The following is a 22,295-nucleotide window of genomic DNA, read 5'->3' as shown; positions in this document are numbered from 1 at the left end:
AATTCACAGTTTGTTTATTAACTAAGAGCTTAAAACTAAATGAGTTTAGAATGGTCTTTTCCAATGCTGCTTTGAGTGTTAACAAAGAAGCAATTATGTTCTATAACTCGATGAAGAGTAACACTGCCATTGTTCATTAGTTTGCTTTAGTTTTCCTTAAGAGCTGCTCAAAAGGAAAACAAATATATGCAAATAGGGTATGAAACACTTCCCACTTAAAAAAGGTTTTTTTTTTTTTTAAATTAGAAAGTAAAAAATCATTTTTTGCATACAATAGCATCTTTTCAACTTTATTAACTTGGAAAAAGGTTTCCGTCTTAAATTAAAACATGCTGAAATTTTCATTTATAAATTCCAAGGTTAAAAACCAGCATTGACAACTGGACTATATCTTTTGAGTGCTTTATACAGTGGGCATTATTTTTTATTTATTTTATTGAAATTTTATTGTGCATTTTGAGTTGTACAACTGAAGATTTCTGAATTAGTACACATTAAGTAAAAACTAAAGCATAGCATTTGGTCATGCTTTCAACACTAAAGAATTTTACATTTGTGCACAACAGTGAGTATAAGTAGGATATGGAATAAAATTTTCATTGGACCACATACCTACAGGATTCTGCTTCTGTTCCACTAGATTTCTTGGTGTGCGCAGGTAATTTGCATTTTCAGATACAACCTGCACAATGAAAGCAAAATAAATGGAGTAACAACAGTACAATTAATTCAAAAGCCCATACTTCATATGCAGCCTGTTCCAGACAGACAAAGGTTAATAAGCTGTATGATAAATATTAGTAGAAATACACCAAACATGAAAGATCATGCAAGATCCCCTTCTGAAGGGAGTCCATTTCATATGAGGTCCTTGCAATGAAGTGGTGCGAAGCAGGCATTCAGAATGAAACATCATGTATGAAACAAGACAGATGAAAAGAAACAATTAATAACAGATTGATATAACTTCACTCTCTCTTAAATAGAAGCCAAATGCTCACTCTTAAACAGCTCCTGTATTTGAAGGGGGAAAAAACAACCACAAATAAAAGAAAAGACAGACAGAGACTGTTGAGGTCACCATACAATTACTGATCCATGCACGGGCTTTATCAGAGTAACCTTTAAATATTCACAGCCTTAATGGATACCGTAATCCCTTTTCCTATAATAGAGTACAATATATTTCCAAAAGGAAATTGCTGAAATTCTCAGAAAAGTCAGGTGTAACAGCAGACCTTCCATTGTAACAAAAACCACAGTATTTTAAGTTTCCAAATGTCATCACAGAAAGTCCTTCTGAAGTCATATTCTTTTTTTAACTCAAATTGTTGATGGGCACATATATACTTGCCCCCTCTTATTTTAAAGAAGTATTAAAATATTGTACAGCTCAAAGGAAGACATACTGTTAACGTATTCCTTAAATTAGATAATTCTAGATAATGGAAGAGCAAGGAAGAGAATGACCAATACTAGACATATCCTGCTAGTCAGTACTGGGACACTGAAATTTTGGTATTTTTAAAAATGTTAACATTCTCAGCAAATTCCAAATGGAATCTAATTCTTCAATTATGGAGGAAAAGAAAAATCATTAAATTTTCCTAATATAAAATTAAGTAATTTTGTTTCTGAAAGTTTGGGCAGACAACTAAGCCAAAGAGAGAATTTTCTTTCTCATTAAAAAAAATTCATTAACCAAGCTAAAGTTCCAGGAATGTAAAATGTATGATTTTTTTTTAATTCTGGATTTAAAACTCTCCCAGTAAAAATGCTAAACACATGCAATGCAAGTGGTTTCTGTGCCTCAAATACTGTCAGATATCACCAGCATTTTCAAATAAACTCCAAAACAGAAGGATTTACTCTGATGTAAAATACAAGGGATTAGATGTCCTCAAAGAGAGCTGTTTGTTGCTCTGAATGCAGGGAGGAAAAATGTTTAATGAAGTAAAGTTTAAAAACCTGTTGCCATGAGCCAAAAATACTGGATGTGAAAGCCAATGATTTGGGGGAGACAGGGGAAGAAGTGATTTGTTCCCCTGATCTGCGTCTTCGACGCCCAGTACCCACACCACTGGTATAATGCAGCCAGGTACCAGTACCCTCTGGGCTAGACACACTCAGGGGGCTCTCTTCCTGGAAGTGAGAAAGGGGGCAAAAAAAAAAAAAAAAAAAAAAAAAAGCAGAGCATGCAAAGTTAGATACAACAAAGCCAAATGATCAGAAAGAAAAAAAAATACAGTTTGTTTGCATTTGCTTATTAATTTTTCTAAAACTATTAAACAATAACTTGGGAGCCAAATATTTCAATATTTGAGAATTTCATAATGACTTATAAATCTAACTATATTGATAACAATTATAAGAAATACCTTATTATCTTAAATATATAAAATATTTATACTGCTTAATAGATAGTTGTTCTTTTACTCTCAAAGCTAAACAAATTTTAACCATTTTCTATTTTAATAAATTTTCTTAAATATAAAAGTTTTCTGCTTAATTTTAAATGTTCAGGAGGTTTTGTGCTATATCAGATGCACTTTTCAATTCAAAGCAAAAACTGCAAAGAATTTAAGAGATTTCAAAGTATAAACCCTGTGGGGGTTTAAAAAAAAATCTAGCAGGCATGAAAAAAAAATTCAGAGAGCATAAAATGGATTCAAACTGCACTTGTTTATACTTTCAGGCTATCTATCTGTTTAACCCCTCCAAAGATTATCTGTAGAGTTCAGTAGGCAAAACATGCAGCAAACATTCACATTTTACATGTTTGCGTGTTTAGATTTCAGATAGGGAGGACAGAGTAAAATCTACTTGCACAAAATGAAGAGAATAGTCTTTTTCTCTGTGTGTCTTTTGGAAGTACAAACGTCTGATATCCATGGAGATGGTGGGCGCTGGAAAAAGTCTTCAAGGTTTTACTTGAATAATTTACCTTATGAAAGTAAAAGTTTTAGCATGGCATAGACATAATCTCTTGAAAGCAACTATTTAACTATTTATGAGAAAAAGATTTTTAAATGTGTTCTGCATTTTACGAATTAATAAGGGCAGTGATTTTGGTGAAGATTTTTCAAATATAGATGAGTTACAAACCACGAATACATTTGCTGTGTTCATGTAATAGGCTTTTTGGAGGTCAAAAGAGAGTGTTTAATGGGGAAATTCTGAACAATGTGATTAGCTACAGATTGTTTTGTTCAACAACACATCAAAATCACTGCCCTCATATAAGTGGTAGTTTAGGCTTATATTAATATATGTCATTTCTTTGTTTTCTGAAATTAAGGATACCTGAACATAACCCAGCATTTCTGGTTTTTCAATTAGGCTATAATAGAACAAATAATTCCACAATTGTTAACCGCCTTCTTTTATATTTACCTTAAAATATCATATTCAAGGGAACCTTAAGTAGGATACAATTTACATTATTTCTACCCATCAAATGCTGGATAATGTTATACCTAATTCCTCAGACTTGGCATATTTAAATATCAACAAAAAGTATTTTTCTAACTTAAAAGTTGACAGTTCTTTCTAACTTAAAGCTAATTTCTTGCTTTATACTTTTACTAGAGCATTTAGAAAACATTTATAAGCATTAACTTCAATCAGTAATAGGAGAATCATCCTACAGAGTACAAATAATCCCTAATAAAGGTATTGAAAGTATAAAAATGTACAGATGTCAAAGATTTACTCAACAAGCTCCATTCCAACTAATCAACTTTCCTTTTATGTGTCATTTTAGTAGCTATTTAAGTGTTATTCTATTAGTGAGAATAAGAATTAGCCTAACCTATTTACTTGTAGATCTTAATATAAAGACAAAATTTTAAACTATATCATCAAATTCCATACTACTATATTGATTTCTGTAATCGGGCTAACAATGGGACTTGTGTATCTTAACCTGTAGTGTTGCTGGAAACAGTTGCTGCTAAAGCATCTTTATTATTAACTAAAAATTATTCCTGATCAATTAAATCAAATTAAAAAAAAAAAGTCTTTATCTAAAAATAGCCTAAGTGACAAGTAAAATAAGTGAATCAGTTTATCACATTAGGAAAGCTTTATTTTAATATTTCTATGTATTCATGTTATATAAACTATATATAAAGCTCCAAGTTCTACAACTAATTTCTATATTTCCTAATTGCCTTTATACTTTTTGAAATTTATTTGAAAAATAGTTGAAGTTGACAATTAAAAATTCTGTTACATTTCTAAACTCCATAATTAAAGCTGTATTTTCTTTTCTGTTTTATTAAAATATAGTTAGTTTACTCTATGAAAAACATGTTATAACATTATACTTACTTCATTTGCAGCCATCTTCTTAGATCTTGGAAGTGGAGATTTTCTATGTATATGAATTGGCTCCGATACCATAGGTTTGAATAATATCACAGCTCGGTCAACCTCATCTTTTTTAGAAGTATGTGGTTCATCATCACTATCAATTTTAAGAGAACATCTCTTGCCTTCATTCTGCGGTCAGAAATACGACACTTTTTAAATTCAGGTAAGAAATAATCTCCTTTGATGAACAAAATCAACAACCAATGGTTATGGTCACTAGAAGTACATATAAAAGTCTGTTTATTTAAGTCAATTAATTTTAACTGAACACTTACAACAGCCTAGTTTTGTTGGATACCATGAGAAAGATGACATTGTCTCTGATTTCTGGAACTATATACACTCTATGGAAAAATTAAATAGTAAAATAACAACAAAACAAAGTGCTTAATTAAATTCCATCATATGTCCAAATAATAACAATAAAAATGACAGTAAGAAATTGAACAACCAGAATGGAAATAATGAGTATGTTCATGCATTGTGAAGAATGTAACCAATGTCACTGAACCACCTGCATAGAAATTGTTGAATGGGAACCTAAACTGCTGTGTAAACCTTCACCAAAAACACAATAAAATATTATTTAAAAAAAAAATAAAAAGGACAGTAAAAAAGGATACAGATTAGTGTTGTTATACAGAAATGCCATCAAGCCAAGTGTAAAATAAAACAATATCTGAATTTATACATTTTAGAATTTTAAATTCTATTCCATATATTTCTAAAAAATCTGAGGATTGCATTAAAAATAACAACCACTCAGTGATCCACTAAATATTTACTAACTGCTTATGATGTGCTAGCAATTGTACTAGGAGACAGATGAGCAAGATAAAGTTACACACCGAAAGAATCTCGTAGTATAGCATAAGTGACAGACAAGTTAAACTTCATATCAAATATCCATCTACAATAGAATGAATAAACTGAGGCATAGTAATATAATACAATGTACACTATAAAAGCAATAAGAATATACAAATTAAAGCTAAACACTACCACTACATGGATGAATTTCACAAACATAATGTCGACCAAAAGAAGCTAAACAGAACTATATAAAAATCTTCATCAAACTGAGAATAAAAGGGAGCATCTTTAACCAAATAAGGGGTATCTAAAAACCTGAAGCAATCATCACAGTTAATAATAAAACATTAAAAGACGAAGAGTGCCCACCATCACTAAACCTAATCAGTATCTTACAGGACATATGTCACCATTCAAGTTGATATGGTTATATGTATAGAAAATCCAGATGAATCTATGGATTAATTATCAGAATGAATAACAACATTTTAAAGAGTTACTATACAAAAAAGAGGCAAAATTCAATACGGCAGAAAAAACAAAATGAAATCTAAATAAACCATTTATAATGGCATCAAAAAAATGTATATCTAAAGAACCTAGGATTTACTCTGTCAAAGAAGGAACAAGATTTATGAAGAAAATCATAATTTCATCTAAAAGACACAAAGAATAAAGCCCAATGCTGTCGAGTTGATTCCAACTCATAGGGACCCTATAAGACAGAGCAGAACTGCCCCATAGGGTTTCCAAGGAACACTGGTGGATTCGAACTGCCCACCTTTTGGACAGCAGCCAAAAGCTTAACCACTACGACACTTGGGCTCCATACAAAGAATACTGAAATACACTCAGAAATATAACAAGCTTTGGATTAGATGACCTAATACTATAAAAGTATTATTTCTCCCCAAACGGATCTGCAGAGTTAATGTAATTCCATTCAAAATTTCAAACATTTCTCTTTAGAACATTACAAGATCATTATAAAATTTACATAGGAATATAAGAGCCTTGGTATATCCAAGATAATTGTGAATAACAACAAAGCTGGAGGGAGTTTACTACCAGGCATCAACATTTATTATAAAGTTACAACAATTAAGACTGTGGTACTGGGCCAGAGAGAGACAAACAGACCAATGGAACCACACTAAGAATCCCAGAAACCAACCTACCAATACATGGACACAATACATGTCTGCAGTATCAGAAGTGGCACAGCAGATAGTAGTGAAAAGATGAGTTATTCAATAAATGATGACAAGCTTAATTATCTATATAGGGGAAAAATAAAACTGAGCTGTACACCTCACACACCATGTCCAAAAAAGTCAATTTTAGTGGATTAACAAGAGAGGAAAATGATGTCAGAAGGAAGAGCTGAAGGAAGGAATAAAGAACAACAGGAATGGTAAATATGTAGATAGATTTAAATTGACTTAGAATATATAAGATAAAAGAAAGTATTTGGAAAAGAATAAGATGTATATAATTTTGCAACAACACCAACAGCAACCAAAGGGGAAAAAAATGTGTGTGGTTACATATCTATTTATATATGCACATGTGTATAAAAACCAAAAAAAAAAAAAAAAAAAACCCTGTTGCCATCGAGCCAATCCCGACTCATAGCAACCCTATAGGACAGAGTAGAACTTCCCCATGGGTCTCCAAGGAGCGCATGGTGGATTCGAACCGCTGACCTTTTGGTTAGCAGCCGTAGCTCTTAGCCACTATCCCACCAGGGTCTCCTTATATGAGTATATATATATGTGTGTATACATACATTTACACATAGAGATGTCTGTATATGCAGGTATGTGTGTGCATGCATATATATTCACATACACAATAAAACACAGAGGACACAGTTACAGAAAATTCTCAGACATAACCAATGAAAAATCAAACCAAATACATTTGACATAGAGTTGATTTTGACTCATAGCAAGCCTATAGAACAGAGTAAAACTGCAAAATAGAGTTTCCAAGGCTGTAATCTTTATGGAAGCAGACTGCCACATCTTTCTCCTGCAGAGTAGCTGGTGGGTTCAAACCACTGACCACCTGGTTAGCAGCCAATCACTTAACCACTGTACCAGCAGGGCTCCTCGAAATAACCAAACACCTTGTGAATTTGGTTGTCTGGTTTGAAGGCTAAGGACTATAGTCTCATGGGACAACTTGGTTAATTGGCATAATATAGCTCACAAAGTTTATGTTCTACATCGTAGCTTGGTGAGTAGTGTTTGGGGTCTTAAAAGCTTGTAAGTGGCCATCTAAGATACAACTATAGGTCTCTACTCGTCCAGTGCAAAAAGAAAGAAGGAAAACAAGGCTCGAGAAGAAACTAGTCTACAGGTCTAAAAGACTACATGAACCACGGACTCATCTACCCTAAGGCCAGGAGAGCTAGATGGTGCCCAGCTACGACTACCAACTGTTCTGATCAGGGCCACAGCAGAAGGTTCCTAACTGAATGGGAGAAAAATGTGAAACAGAACTCAAATTCTTAAAAAGTCCAGACTTAATGGACCAGTTGAGACCAGAGGACTCCCTGAGACTACCACCCAGAGAAACCCTGTAAATATGAACCAAAACTATCCTGAGATTACCTTTTAGCTAGATAACAGATTAGCTCATAAAATAAAGAGTATAACCTGTGAATACTGCGCTCCTTTAAAAAAAATCATCTACATGAGACAAAATGGTCAACAATCCCTCTAAAGTAAACATGAGAAGGTAAGGGGGCAGGGAAACTAGATTACTGAAAATGGAACAACCAGAATGGAATTGATGAGACTGTTGACATATTGTGAATAATGTAACTAAGGCCACTAAATAATTACTGTAGAAACTGTTAAATAGTAAAGTAATTTGCTGTGTAATCTCTCACTGAAAACAATAAAATGTAATTAAAAAAAAAATTCTGTATACATGCTTAGAATAGACTCAGCCACTATTCTAACACCACTGATATTCTAAAAATTCTAATATCCCCAAACTAAATGAATATTGACTATAAATAATAATCATATTATCTATGAACTCTAACTAAAATACAATCTTGCTAGGCTGGATAAAAAAATAAAACCTAAGTATATGCTGTTTAAAGGAGACTGTCATGGATTGAACTGTGTCCCCCTAAAACATCTATCAACTTGACTTGTCAATCTGTCAGTGATTCCCAGTATTGTGATTGTTTACCATTTTGTCATCTGATGTGATTTCCCTATGTGTTGTAAATCCTATCACTATGATGTAATGAGACAGATTGTTGTTGTCGTTAGGTGCCGTCGAATTGGTTCCAACTCATAGCGTCCCTACGCACAACAGAACGAAACACTGCCTGGTCCTGCGCCATCCTTACAATCGTTGTTATGCTTGAGCTCATTGTTGCAGCCACTGTGTCAATCTACCTTGTTGAGGGTCTTCCTCTTTTCCACTGACCCTGTACTCTGCCAAGCATGATGTCCGTTTCCAGGGACTGATCCCCCCTGACAACATGTCTAAAGTATGTAAGACGCAGTTTCGCCATCCTCGCCTCTAAGGAGCATTCTGGTCGCACCTCTTCCAAGACAGATTTGTTCGTTCTTTTGGCAGCCCATGGTATATTCAATATTCTTCATCAACACCACAATTCAAAAGCATCAACTCTTCTTCTGTCTTCCTCATTCATTGTCCAGCTTTCACATGCACGTGATGTGATTGAAAATACCATGGCTTGGGTCAGGCGCACCTTAGTCTTCAGGGTGACATCTTTGCTCTTCAACACTTTCAAGAGGTCCTTTGCAGCAGATTTGCCCAATGCAATGCGTCTTTTGATTTCTTGACTGCTGCTTCCATAGCTGTTGATTGTGGATCCAAGTAAAATGAAATCCTTGACAACTTCAATCTTTTCTCCATTTATCATGATGTTGTTCATTGGTCCAGTTGTGAGGATTTTTGTTTTCTTTATGTTGAGGTGTAATCCATACTGAAGGATGTGGTCTTTGATCTTCATTAGTAACAGCTACAGGTCCTCTTCACTTTCAGCAAGCAAGGTTGTGTCATCTGCATAACACATTAGTGGCAGTTATACTGATAAGATCTACAAGACCAGATAGTATCATAAGCCAATCTCTTTTGAGATATAAAAGACAGAAGGAAGCAGAGAGACATGGGGACCTCATACCATCGAGAAAGCAGTGCAGGGAGCAGAGCACATCCCTTAGACCTGAGGTTCCTGCACTGAGATGGTCCCACACCAAAGGAAGATTGATGACAATGATCTTCCTCCGGAGCCAAAAGAGAGTGAAAGCGTTCCCCTGGAGGTGGCAACCTGAATTTGGACTTCTCTAGCCTATTGGACTGTGAGAGAATACACTCTTTGTTAAAGCCATCCACTTGTGGTATTTCTGTTATAGAAGCATTAGATGACTAAAAGAGACACACCATAAATACATAAATCCATAAATGTTGACAGTAAAAGTACAGAAACAGATGCATCGCTTAATCTTTCTCACTGAGATTCCTAATACACTAGCAGCCATTGTATGGAATTAACTTCTTTACTATGCATCTGAAATTTCAGAACACTTAATTGTGCTCTTGTGGAACCTATACATATATCAAGAGGTGTGAACAAAACAAGAGGATACTGAGTGGTTCAAAACTGGAAAAGGTGTGCAGCAGGGTTGTATCCTTTCACCTTATTCAATCTGTATGGTGAATAAACAATTCAAGAAACCAGACTATATGAAGAAGAATGTGGCATCAGGACTAAAGGAAGAAAACCTGTGACAGGCAAATGACATAACCTTATTTGTTGAAACTGAACGTGAGCTAATGCATTTAATAACAAAAGTCGAAGACTACAGCCTTCAGTATGGATTACATCTCAATATAAAGAAAAGAAAAATCCCCACAACTGGACTGATAAATAACATCATGATAAATGCGGAAGAAACCGAAATTGTCAATGATTTCAATCTACTTGGATTAACAATCAACGTCCATGGAAGCAGCAATGAAGAAATCAAACGACATACTGCATTGCGAAAATCTGCTGCAAAAGACCTCTTTAAAGTTTTAAAAAGCAAAGATGTCACTTTGATGACTAAGGTGCATCTGCTCCAAGCCATGGTCTCTTCAATCACCTCATATTTTTGTGAAACTGGATAATGCAAAAGGAAGACAGAAGAATTGATTCATTTGAATTGTTGTGCTGATGAAGAATGCTGAATATAATGTGGACTGTCGGAAGAACAAACAAATCAGTCTTAGGAGGAATACAGCCAGAATGTGCCTTAGAAGCAAGGATGGCAAGTCTTTTAATTTGATTATTTTGCACACATCAACAAGAAAAACTAACTGCAGAAAAGAATATCATATTTGGTAAAATAGATGGTTAACTAAAACAAGAGAAACCCTCAATTAGCTGGACTGACACAGTAGCTGCAATAATGGACTCAAACATACTAATGATCATAAAGGACCTATATGTTCAAGCCAAAACCATAAAGTTCTTGGAAGAAAACATAGGGACAAAACTATGGAACCTGTTATTTTTTTTTAATGACATATTATCAAATACTACTACAAATGCAAGAGTAGTAGAAGATAAAATAGATAACTGGAACCTGATAAAAATTAAACACACTGATCGAAGGCTTTTATCAAAGGAATGAAAAGACAACCTACGGACTGGAAAAAATCTTCAGGAATGACACATCTGATAAGGGTCTAATCTATACAATACACAGAAAACTTCAATAGCTCAACAACAAAAAGACAACCCAATTAAAAAAAGGGCAAAAGACATGAATAGACACTTGAACAAAGAGGACATTCAGCAACCAGCCAACACATGAAAAGATGTTAGCAATCTTAAGTCATTAAACCAAACCAAACTCGCTGCCGTTGAGTCAATTCCAACTCACGGAAACCCTAAAGGACACAGTAGAACTGCCCTATAAGGTTTCTAAGGAGCGCCTGGTGGATTTGAACTGCCAACCTTTTGGTTAGGAGCTGTAGCTCTTAACCACTACACAACCAGGGTTTCCCTTAAACCATTAGAGAGATGCACATCAAAACAACAATGAGATACCATCTTACCCATGATGAAATGGCAGTGATCTCAGAAATAGAAAACAACAAATGCTGGTGAGGAAGTGGGGAGACTGAACCCTTATGCACTGCTGGTAGAATGGTAAAATGGTCCAATCATTATGGAAAATGCTAATGCTTCCTCAAAAAACTAGAAATACAGGAGGCAGGGCCAAGATGGCGAAGTAGTCAGACACTTCCTGTGGTCCCTCTTACAACAAAGACCTGAAAAAACGAGTGAATTGATTATATATGACAGTCTGGGAGTCCTGAACATCAAGAGCAAAGTTGAGGAGTTGGACTGAGCAGCAGGGGGAGGGAGAGACGGTTCAGAAGCAGCAAGAAGCTGCCAGACCTAACCTGGTAGGAACTGGCACCCCGCAGGCTGGATCAACTGTTGTGAACACGATGAGGCGAGCCGTGGTGTTCAGGACGTGTTTTCCACATTGGGAGAGACCGAGCAGCGAAGAGTCCACTCATGCCTCCAGAGACAGCAAAAGGCAATGCTCAATTGGTAAAAGATAAGTACGTGTGTCTAAGCTATCGTGTACATCAGAAAACACCCCTTTGGGAAATAACTCTCTCCCATTTACCTGACCTGTCCCTGCTCGACACTGGGTCCTGAGCTGGCGACAGCTGGTTTCCCTGGGTCGGAAGTAGGACCTGTCCCGAACCCTGAGCCATTCTCCTGGCCTTGGAGACAGAACAAATTAATAAACAGGGAAAAAATAATATGCCAACTCCCCTAATCTGGGAACTCAGGGCAGAAACAGCTCCCTTCCCTAGACACAGGCATAGGGGGTTCATAGACTTTGAAAGCCTTTTGCCCCATAGACCTGTGTGGGCCTATTTCAACAGCATGGGTGCTCATTAGCACAGTACAACAGGGTATATACCTGAAGTCTAACTTCAACTGCTTCAACTATATGTTGGAGAAGCAATTTCATGATGTTTGATGTTGCCCTGCCTATTAAGCAGGGTCCTCACCTACCCACATCAGGGGTCTAAGGACTGGTGGCTCCACCCATATCACCTAGCCACCCACAACAGAGGTCCAAGAATAAGTGGTGTCTGCCAGCCCTTACAACCAACAGCACTGGGTGCCCATAGTCCGGATGCGAAACTCACCTACCTATGTGCTCTAGGGAACAGGGACACGCTTTCCTCACAGACACTCAGTGGCAGTTGTCAGCCCCCTGCCTTGCTCAGCATGTGACCCCCTACTGCAGCCAGATACCTGTACCTATACCAATCACCCCTGTTCATCTAAGACTGTAGGTGAGTGCCTATACCACACACTTGGACACCTGAGCTAAATCCATACAAGAAAAGTAAACAGACTCCTGGGCTCATACACATAGTAACAGCTCTAACTACCTGGTGCCAGGATGTTAGAGCTTCAAAGGAGCCAATAATCAAACTACCTCAGTCAAGCAGCCTATTTGGGCATATCAAAACAAAAAAAGAAGCTACGACATAGTAAGCAAACATAAAATAAATAAATACAATAACTTATTGATGGCTCAGAGACAACCAAACCTACTGCCATTGAGTCGATTCCAACTTAGAGCAACACTATAGGACAGAGTAGAACTGCCCCATAGAGTTTCCAAGGAGCACCTGGCGGATTCAAACTGCCGACCTCTTGGTTAGCAGCCGTAGTACTTAACCGCTACACCACCAGGGTTTCCTCAGAGACAACAGTCAATATCAAATCATGTAAAGAGACAGACCATGATGGCTTCAGCAAGCTCCCAAAACAATGAATCAAGAAATCTTCCAGATGAAGAGAACTTCCTGGAACTACCAGATATAGAACACAAAAGATTAATATACAGAACTCTTCAAGAAATCAGGAAGGAGATCCGGCAAAATGTAGAACAAGCCAAGGACCTTAAGTAGAGAAGAATCCATAGAGACACCAAACAGAAATCCAGAGGTTTAACAATAAAATTTCAGAATTAGAAAACTCAATAGAAAATTACTGGAGCAGAACTGAGGAAATGGAAGTCAGAATTGATGAGATTGAAGATAAAGCACTTGGCACCAATATATTTGAAGAAAAATCAGGTAACAGAATTAAAAAAAATGAAGAAACCCTAAGAGTTATGTGGGACTCTATCAAGAGGAATAAACTACGAGTGACTGGAGTACTGGAGCGGGGGTGGGGGTGGGGATAACAGAAAACACAGAGAGAATTGCTGAAAATTCATTGGCAAGTCTTCCCTGATACTGTGAAAAATGAGAAGATACCTATCCAAGATGTTCATCGAACCCCACACAAGGTAGATCCCAAAAGTCACCAAGGCATATTATAAGCAAACTTGGCAAAATCAAAGATAGAGAATTCTAAGAGCGGCTAGGGATAAACGAAAAGTCACCTACAAAGTAGAGTCAATAAGACTAAGCTGGGAATACTCAGCAGGAACCATGTAGGCAAGAAGGCAATGGATGACATACATAAAGCCTTCAAGGAAAAAAAACTGCCAGCCAAGAATTATGTATCCAGCAAAACTGTCTCTCAAATATGATGTTGAAATTAAGGCATTTCCAGATGACTTGGTTGGTTGTTTCACAACTGTGTTCATTTGGTGATACTTTATTAAGCTAGATACTTATGATGTAGGTACTTTTATCAATATGTATTATACTTTACCAAGAAAGTTTTAAAAATGAGTATAAATCTAATTTCATAAGGTTAGTGTAAGGATTAAAAGACATTAATTCATACCCAAAGACTTAGCACATAATAGTCCTCAAGTAAAACAACAACAAAAAACCAAAAACTATAGCTACCCATTATAAGGAAACCCCGGTGGTGCAGTGGCTAAGTGCTACAGCTGCTAATCAAAGGGTCTGCAGTTCAAATCTTCCAGGTGCTTTTCTTTGAAACTCTATGATGCAGTTCTACTCTGTCCTATACGGTTGCTATTGTAAACTTGGTCTTGAAATCCAAAACACACTAAATAAAAGATAAAGTTCATAAGCATCCTAATATGCATAAGGATGTTATATATCCGAATCATACTTAAAAAGTTTAAACCATCTTGCTTTTTAGTAGAGGTAAGAATTACATTATATAACAGAAAACTATAAAAACCTCACAAAAATATAGAATTGTAATAACCAAGCACTGAGAGGTACATCTTCATTACCTCTCTGGAAGCTGGCCTATATCCATAGCCAGATGGCAAATTTTTATCTTCTTCACATCCTTTGGCTCCTGGACTAAAATGTAATTCAACATGAAAGCGTTCCTCTGAGGAAAGATCCTAAAAAATATGACAAAACATTTTTAAAATGAGGAACTTTAAGCTATTCATTTACCTGTGGTAACTAATGTAAATCAAGGACTGTTACCTTGTTAGGATCCTCATAAAGCATGATAACAATCTGAGTCATGTAGTTGAGTTCATTGACAACATTTAAATAATCCATAGCTCGTTTCCACTGTTCATCCTTTGATTCCTGAGCAAAAGGTATAGATAAGTATTTTCTTGTATCGCATTACCTGAAAGTCATTCTATTTTCATTATGGTAGTTTGTTTAATTGAGTGATGCCATACAAATAAGGTGAATACTTATCACCTCATACTCATGATATTTCAAAACAAATGCTCCATATTTAAAAGTCTCAATAAGTTAGTTAGGTTTATTTAAGTAAATTATTTAAAAAATCTCTTACCAGTATTAGTGACTCCAGGGGTAACTTCTTTTTAAAACTGCTTTCAGGTAAATTAAAATAATCTCTTGGAATATAACACACACTATTGAGTTCTGAGGTAAAAGGCAGTTTTTAGACTCCTAAGTCCCAAAGTACCTAGTGTAGTACCATGCTTCATAAATTCAAAACAATATCTTGTAAGAGTGTGCTATTTTTTTCCCCATCAACAGTTTGTATATCCAATAGATGCCTACTCAATAAATACCCCTCATTACAATGCAGTATTATTAAAAATCAGCAAAACGAGTATGTAGACTCTACCGATCTCACTACCTTCTCCATTTCTCCACCTTCATTTGGAGAATCGGTCTTTAAATACATAATCATAAAGCATCAGAACTGAAAGGAATCTTAAAGAACACACATCACAAGCATTCAAAGCACAAAGTTCTATCTGGGGAGATAAAACTATTTAAGGTGCAAACAGTCAATAGGGTCTACTAACACATAATCACAGATAGCTTTTTTTAATCTTCCATGTGTCATAAGCATAACAAGCATATAAAAGCACCCAACAATTTCTCTATATAATATTTTGGACTTTAGTATACAACGTGCCTTGTCTTACACGTAAAATTTGATATGCAAAAGCCCAAACTTCTAAGACTACATGTTAATTACTTGTTAAAAAAAATTCAGTAGAGATTTCTATTTTAAATTTAGATGTACCTTCCTGAAGCATTCTCCTCTTGAAGTTTTTAGAAGAATAAAGTTAAATGAACATCATGTAATTACATGCATTCTTAGCTTCATTTCAACAAATGGCTATTTACACAGCTAAATGCTCTGACCAAGCCATCAGAGCAACTACTCCTGACTAAGCAACGTTTCAGAGTAAAAACTGCAGCTATGTGGGTGTGCATGTGTGTATATATATGTTCACGTGTGCAATTATCCATATTTTTTTCCAAAATTGAGAAAGGAAAATATAAATTAGCATACCATTACTAAGCTTCACTAAATATAAATTATTTTAAATGACTAAGTTTAAATAATAAAAATTTCCATTAGGTAACCAGATCTATTAAAACTTTATGAACCAGATTATAAACAAGAATGCCATCTAATATAATTCAGTGTTGCAATCATAGAGTAGATAAAGGTATCACATTTATTACTTTTAGATTTTTAAAAAGAATAATATCAGTTAGATACTGAATTATGGTTAAAGAATTTTTTTTTTTTTAATTAGACAAAAGAGATTCTAGTATAGATTTTAATTTTCGCTTAAATAATTACATTTTTTTTTCCCTGGAATAACAGATTTTTAAAAGAATCAAGTTAAACAATTTTTGTTTTAGAAATGGAGCCTGACTTCAATAGATGCCCCAAAAACTCTAGCTCTACTGCCACCATTCTAGTCCAAACTATAGCACCTCTCCTTCAGATCACTGTAATACCTTCCTAACTGCTTTCCTCATATCCACTCACATCCCTCTATTCTCCACACAGCCTCCAAAGCCACTTATTCCCCTTCTTAACACCTTTCAATGGCTCGCAACCCCCTTAGAATACAAGGTCCTGGCTCTCCAACACTGTTTGTTGCCACTTTATCACCTACTACTATGCTCTAGCCACAGGCCTTCTATTGGTTCCTGCATTCTTCATGCTCTTTCTACTTCCTAAATATGTGCAAGGTGGTAAAAAGAGGTTCGTGAGACAGAATATACCCCTCCTCCCCCAAAAATAATTTCATAATTACCATTGGTATATAAACTTTTGCCTTGCTAATTAGGAGTCATTTCTTTTTTTCATTCACAGTATCTTTCATTAAAGTTCCACTAATTCCCATATGTATGCAAGAGATGTCATTTTGCTATTTAATAGGACAAAGAAGAAACCAAATCAAGAGGAAAACAAACATATTGATTGGAAAAATTCGATGGGAACGAAACAGTGAAAAAGCATTCTGGTAACTTTGATAATATTTATTCAACAAGGCCTAATAATAATAATTAGGAATCAAGAGATATCTATCAAATCTTCATTACAAATTTTATTGCCCTTTATTTAAAAAATACTTAAGAAAACAAAGTAGAAATTTTCTTTTAAAGATCACTTTGTACATAGATGTGTATAGAGGTATACATCATTACACACAAAGAAAAATAAAGGAAAATTCTTATCTTTTTGCAAGTTGAGAGATGGCTGAAAAGATATTTTTGATATGTAGTAGCAGAAGTGACAGTGTATTCCAAGGACTCCATGGTTTGAATATAATAAGAAAGGGGGTATTAAAAATTCTCAGTCTATTTTGACATCCTAAATCCAATCCCTAAAATGCCAGTTTCTTCATCTTTTAAGCATAAACTCTCTAGGAATCTAATCACTGCCTCAGCTGTCTTTTATATCCTGACTTCCTATTGCTATATCTCTAACCCAAACCTCTATCCTCACATATGAAACTATATATTGATCATCTACAGTTTACTGGCCTACACACCCTTCACCTTGTCTAAAAGTAAACTCACTGCTTCCCTCGTTACACCTTTTCTTCCCCAAGTGTCACTTATCGCAGTGAATATGATCATTTACCAAATTATCCAAGATAGAAATATAGGAATCTTTCTTCTTTTTTCCTTCCTTATCTTTTGTATCAGTAGCACTGTAAGGGCCTGGAGGAGAGTGTTGATGAAAGCCTAAAAAGTCTAAATGTAAGACCATTAATGAAAGCCTTAAGGCCCTTAAGGAGGTTGTTGGTGAGGTAAGAAAAATGTCATTGGGAGCTAGAGGAAAAAGAACCCTTACAATGTAGTGGCAGAAAACGTAGAAACACTGTAGCCTGTAGACAAAGAGAAAATAGGATGCATAACTAATGAACTCAATAAGATAGCTATGTAGATTTCCAAGAATACTAGAAGTGTTACAAGCTTCTTCTGTCTGTGATAAAATATGTGAGAAGAGATAAACTAAAGGACAAAGTGTTAATTATAAAGGAGCCAGGACTGGCTGGATTCAAAAATAAACTTGTTTCTCATTCCCAGCCTCTCCAGAGGACAAACAATGCTATAATTAAAAAAGTGACTTCCAGGCAGAGAACAAATACAGGGTTCTGTCAGGAAAACATGGCTTCATCTTTACACCAAGGATATGGATGTAAAACCCTTTATTAAGACGTCAGGACCTCTGGAAAGATGGTGGCAAGAGCAGGTCTAAAATCTTGAGCCTCCCACACAAGCACCAAGAAAAGCAACTAGAAATCTATACTCAACCCTCTAAGAACTCTGAAAAAGGAGGCTAATGATAGAAGCAACAAGCTGCAAATTGAAGCAAAATAAGGGCAAATTTTAAATAGTAAGAAAATCTCTTTTTCCACTGTACCCATCCCTGCCTGTTCTGGCAGCCATCTGACTGCTGTGTAGCCCTAGCCACAGGTACACTTGACCCACAGCTCTCTTTGTACATAAAAAGGGCCCTAATCTCTAGCTCCAAAATAAATAGAACAGATCCTGCTGTCAGGCTGTTTAATGTGTATGGGAGCAGTCTGAGGAACTAAAACCTCAGTCTGGTCTAAATCAGGGCTCTCACAGGGTGTAGGAGGCAACAATGAGCAAAGCTTGAAGTCTGTGCCTGCTTAAGAGTTTCTTGAGGAAATTAGTGTTTTCAAAAGTACTGTGTATGGGGAAATTGAGAAAGCTAACACACTACAATATACTAATGTCTGAGATTCAATTAAAAATCACAAGGCACACAAAGAAACTGGAAATGACCACCCATTCAAAAGAATAAGGTGAAGAAAAAGAAACTACCTCTATGGAATCCCTAAAAATGGACAGATTAGAAAAATTAAAATAGCAGTATTAAGCATGCTCAAAGAACTACAGGAAAACAGACAAACTAAAAAGAATCAGGAAAACATGCATAAACAAAATGAGAATAGAAAGAAAGAGATAGATACTATAAAAAGAAACCAAACAGAAATACAGGAGATGAAAGATACCATAACTGAAATGAAAAACTCACTGGAGAAGACTGGCAGCAGATTTGAGCTGGCAGAAAAAAGAATCAGCAAATTAGAAGATAAAGTGATCAAAATTATTAAGGCTGAACAGCAAAGAGGAAGGATCAAGACTGCTGAACATAGTTTAATAGAAACGTGAAACACCATAACGCAAACCACCAAATACATCATGGAAATGCCAGAAGGAGAAAAAAAAAAAGGGACAGAAAGAATAGTAGAAAATGTTCCAAAGACATAAGTCTACAAATTCAAGAAGCTCCATGAACTCCACATAGCATGAATCCAAAAAAGGTTCACACCAAGGTACATTATCATCCTGCTCTCAAAAATTAAAGACAGAATCATGAAAGCAGCAAAACAAGCAAATTGTCAGATATAAAAATTCCTAATGAGATTAAGTGTCAATTTCTCCTCAGAAATCTTGGAGGCCAGAAGCACTGGAATGGCATATTTAAAGCGCTGAAAGAAAATAAGCAAGAATATTATATCCATCAAAACTGTCCTTCATGAATGAGAGGAAAATTAAGAGAGTCTCAGATAAACAAAAGCTGAGGGAATTTGTTACCACTATGCCTACTCTACAACAAACACTAAAGAGAGTCCTTCAGATGGAAAAGAGTGGGCACTAGACAGTAACTCAAAGCCATACATAGAAAAAAAGGTCTCCATTGAAGATAATTTCATGGGAAAGTATAAGGATCAGGTTTAAAATACTTTTGGTTGGTCATTCTAATTGTTATGTCCTCTGTGCTTAATAATGACAAATGCATTTTAAAAACTATAAATTTATGTTACAGGGCATATGATATCTAAAGATGTAATTGGTGATAACAACATAAATACAGGGGATAGAATAGGGACAGAGTTTTTGCATGTTACTGAATTTAAGTTGGTTTCAATTTAAATCAGGTTGTTATGTTTAGTAAGATGTTAAAGGTAACACTCGTAAGGATATTTTCTTTATGAAATATCTAAAAAAAAAATCTAAAAAACATACACAAAAGGAAAGGAGAAGGGAATCAAAATAATTCACTACAAAATACCAACTAAACACAAATGCTTGCAGTATTAGAGGAAATGAGAGACAAAGACAGTATAAGATACGTAAAAAACAAGAAAGAAAATGGCAGAACAAGTCCTTCCAGAAATGTAAATAGATTAAACCCTCCAACCAAAAGACAAAGAATGGCAGGATGAATTTAAAAAAAAAAAACAAAAAAAACAGTTACGTACTGTCTACAAGAAACGTATCATCTCAGGCCCCCAAATACAAATAGGTTGAAAGTGAAAGATGGAAAAAATATTCCATGCAAATAGAAACCAAAAGAGCAGGGGTGGATATTTTAGTATCATACAAAATTGACTTTAAGACCTCAGAAAGATTTAAGGAGGTGCCTCACAAATCCTTTCAAAGAGAAAAAAAGATTTTCTAAACATCTTTTGAGCAAGTCTTCCAGACCAGGATAGAAAAGGCTTATCCTTAAGAGACTTATGGGTGTGACTTTGTTCAATGGAGTAAATTATAAATTGATACACAAGAAGTCCACAAGGTTTTTTTTTTTAAATTGCATCATCTTAAATTGAAAAACAAACAAACAAAAAAAAAACAGACTTTTGGATTCACAAACTTCTTTGAGGAAGAAGGAGGTTGAGAAAACTACTCAGCTGCAAATATGGGCTATATTCATGGAAAAAGAAGGATGACCCAGAAGAAGCAACCAAAACCTCAAACTATGAAGCCAAGAGTCATTGTAAACAACTCCCTAGTATGACAGAGCCCTAATTAAGGAACTGGCAGCATGTACCTAGGTAGATTTTAAAACTGCTATGGACCTTTTTTTTTTTATGGACCAGTCACTGTTGTGTAACTTCTGTTTTCTCCTTCTTTGAGCAGGCTTTCGTATGCCTGTTTCATCACTGTACATTGCATGTGTGAGGAGCAGATAACTGGTTTCTTTAGTTCGCAGGTCTTTTGATTGAGATTTAGTACTCTGAGCACTTCACATTGAGTGTCTTGTATAGCACTCAAGGAGATTTACCCAAGAAAGCTCACCCACATCTGGACCTGATTTAGAAGATGAGCTCCTGGATTCTGGGCTGATGCTATAATAGGATAAGATCAGGGAAGCAAGGAGGTTTAGGGGTGGAATTAAGTGAATTTTGCATGTGGGAGGAATATGCATTGTTGTGGTAAACTATACTTTCCAAAGATGGCTGCCACAATATATCCAATCCCATGTACTCTTTTAAAAGTGTGATGCTGACACTCTATCCATCTAGTGGTTATGGGCATATTTCCCCTCCTGGATGGAACTCTGTAACTGTCTCAATCAATAGAGCTCAGCAGAAATGACACTATTGTGACTAGAGAAGCAAGGTTATAAAAATGTCATGCACTTGTGTATTTTTCTCTTAGGAAACTCATTCTTGGAACACGGCTGCCAGGTGCCTATGTAGAAGCAGGTCACATGAAGAGGTCATATGTGGATATTCTCATCAACAACCCAGCTGAGGTACCAGCTGACAGCTCGTATCAAGCATCAGACATGAGAAAAAACCTCTGAAATGATTAGAGCCCCAACCACTATCTGACTACAAGTTCATGAGAACCCTAAGTGAAAATTGCCTAACCAGTCAACCCTCTGAACTATGAGAGATAAAAACAGAATGACTGGGGTTGTTTTAAGACAGTTAAGTTTTGGTATGATTTATCTTATAACAGTAGATAACACACACTATGCTCAGTCATACACCAAGTCCTATCAATTCTACCACCTAAATAACTCAAATTCATCAGCTTCCCTTTATCTGACTACCACCAGCATATAACAGCACCTAAAATACTTTGTATTATTATTTGTTTAAATGAGTTTTCTCTGAAGGGAAGAGAACATGTCTTTATCCCCAACATCTAGCACAGTGCTTGGGATACAGCAGACACTTGAAAAATTATGTTCAATTATGAAAATTAATAATAAATTATAAAAATTTCACATTAACAACAGCAGGGCTAGTGATGTGATCACAAATTCAAGGCAATATATTTGTTCATTATATCAGAATAACTTATTCTACTTACATTGCATAAGGCACCATAGCGAAGAATAGAGAGTAAAGAGTGAACATGACTTTCACTGGTGAAATATAATCTAGTACGAACATGACGATCAGGGGACAGAACACCTCTGGAATACCTAAAGTCACAAGCAGATAGTGTTAGAACATAACTATAAAGTTAGTTAAGTATTGAAATCATTTTGTAACATAAAATCTATTCCTATTAGAAGTAAAAGACCATAATAAGTAAATCTATCAGTCTTCTAACTACAACTG

General features: G+C 35.5%; 1 protein-coding gene across 17 annotated transcripts in view; it reads right to left on the bottom strand.

Annotated features, from left to right (window-relative positions):
• PPIP5K2 (diphosphoinositol pentakisphosphate kinase 2) overlaps positions 1–22,295 on the bottom strand; it is a 79,337-nt gene that overhangs the window by 17,212 nt on the left and 39,830 nt on the right. For 5 of the 17 annotated variants that reach the window (XM_064274542.1, XM_064274536.1, XM_064274540.1 and 2 more), the window contains exons 21-27: positions 22,042–22,156; positions 14,638–14,745; positions 14,433–14,549; positions 4,333–4,503; positions 2,824–2,944; positions 1,969–2,138; positions 613–682 (exon numbers count right to left, since the gene is read on the bottom strand). In XM_064274542.1, the coding sequence (XP_064130612.1) occupies positions 613–682; positions 1,969–2,138; positions 2,824–2,944; positions 4,333–4,503; positions 14,433–14,549; positions 14,638–14,745; positions 22,042–22,156 (872 nt within the window). Of the gene's footprint in view, positions 1–612; positions 683–1,968; positions 2,143–2,399; positions 2,945–4,332; positions 4,504–14,432; positions 14,550–14,637; positions 14,746–22,041; positions 22,157–22,295 lie in introns of those variants that run through there. The other 12 variants (XM_064274555.1, XM_064274549.1, XM_064274564.1 and 9 more) reach the window with 4 other exon arrangements.

Source organism: Loxodonta africana, chromosome 2, assembly GCF_030014295.1.
Source record: "Loxodonta africana isolate mLoxAfr1 chromosome 2, mLoxAfr1.hap2, whole genome shotgun sequence".
In the NCBI taxonomy this organism is placed as follows: domain Eukaryota; kingdom Metazoa; phylum Chordata; class Mammalia; order Proboscidea; family Elephantidae; genus Loxodonta; species Loxodonta africana.
Note: the sequence above shows the minus strand (reverse complement) of the source record. Positions and strands in the feature narration are given on the sequence as shown.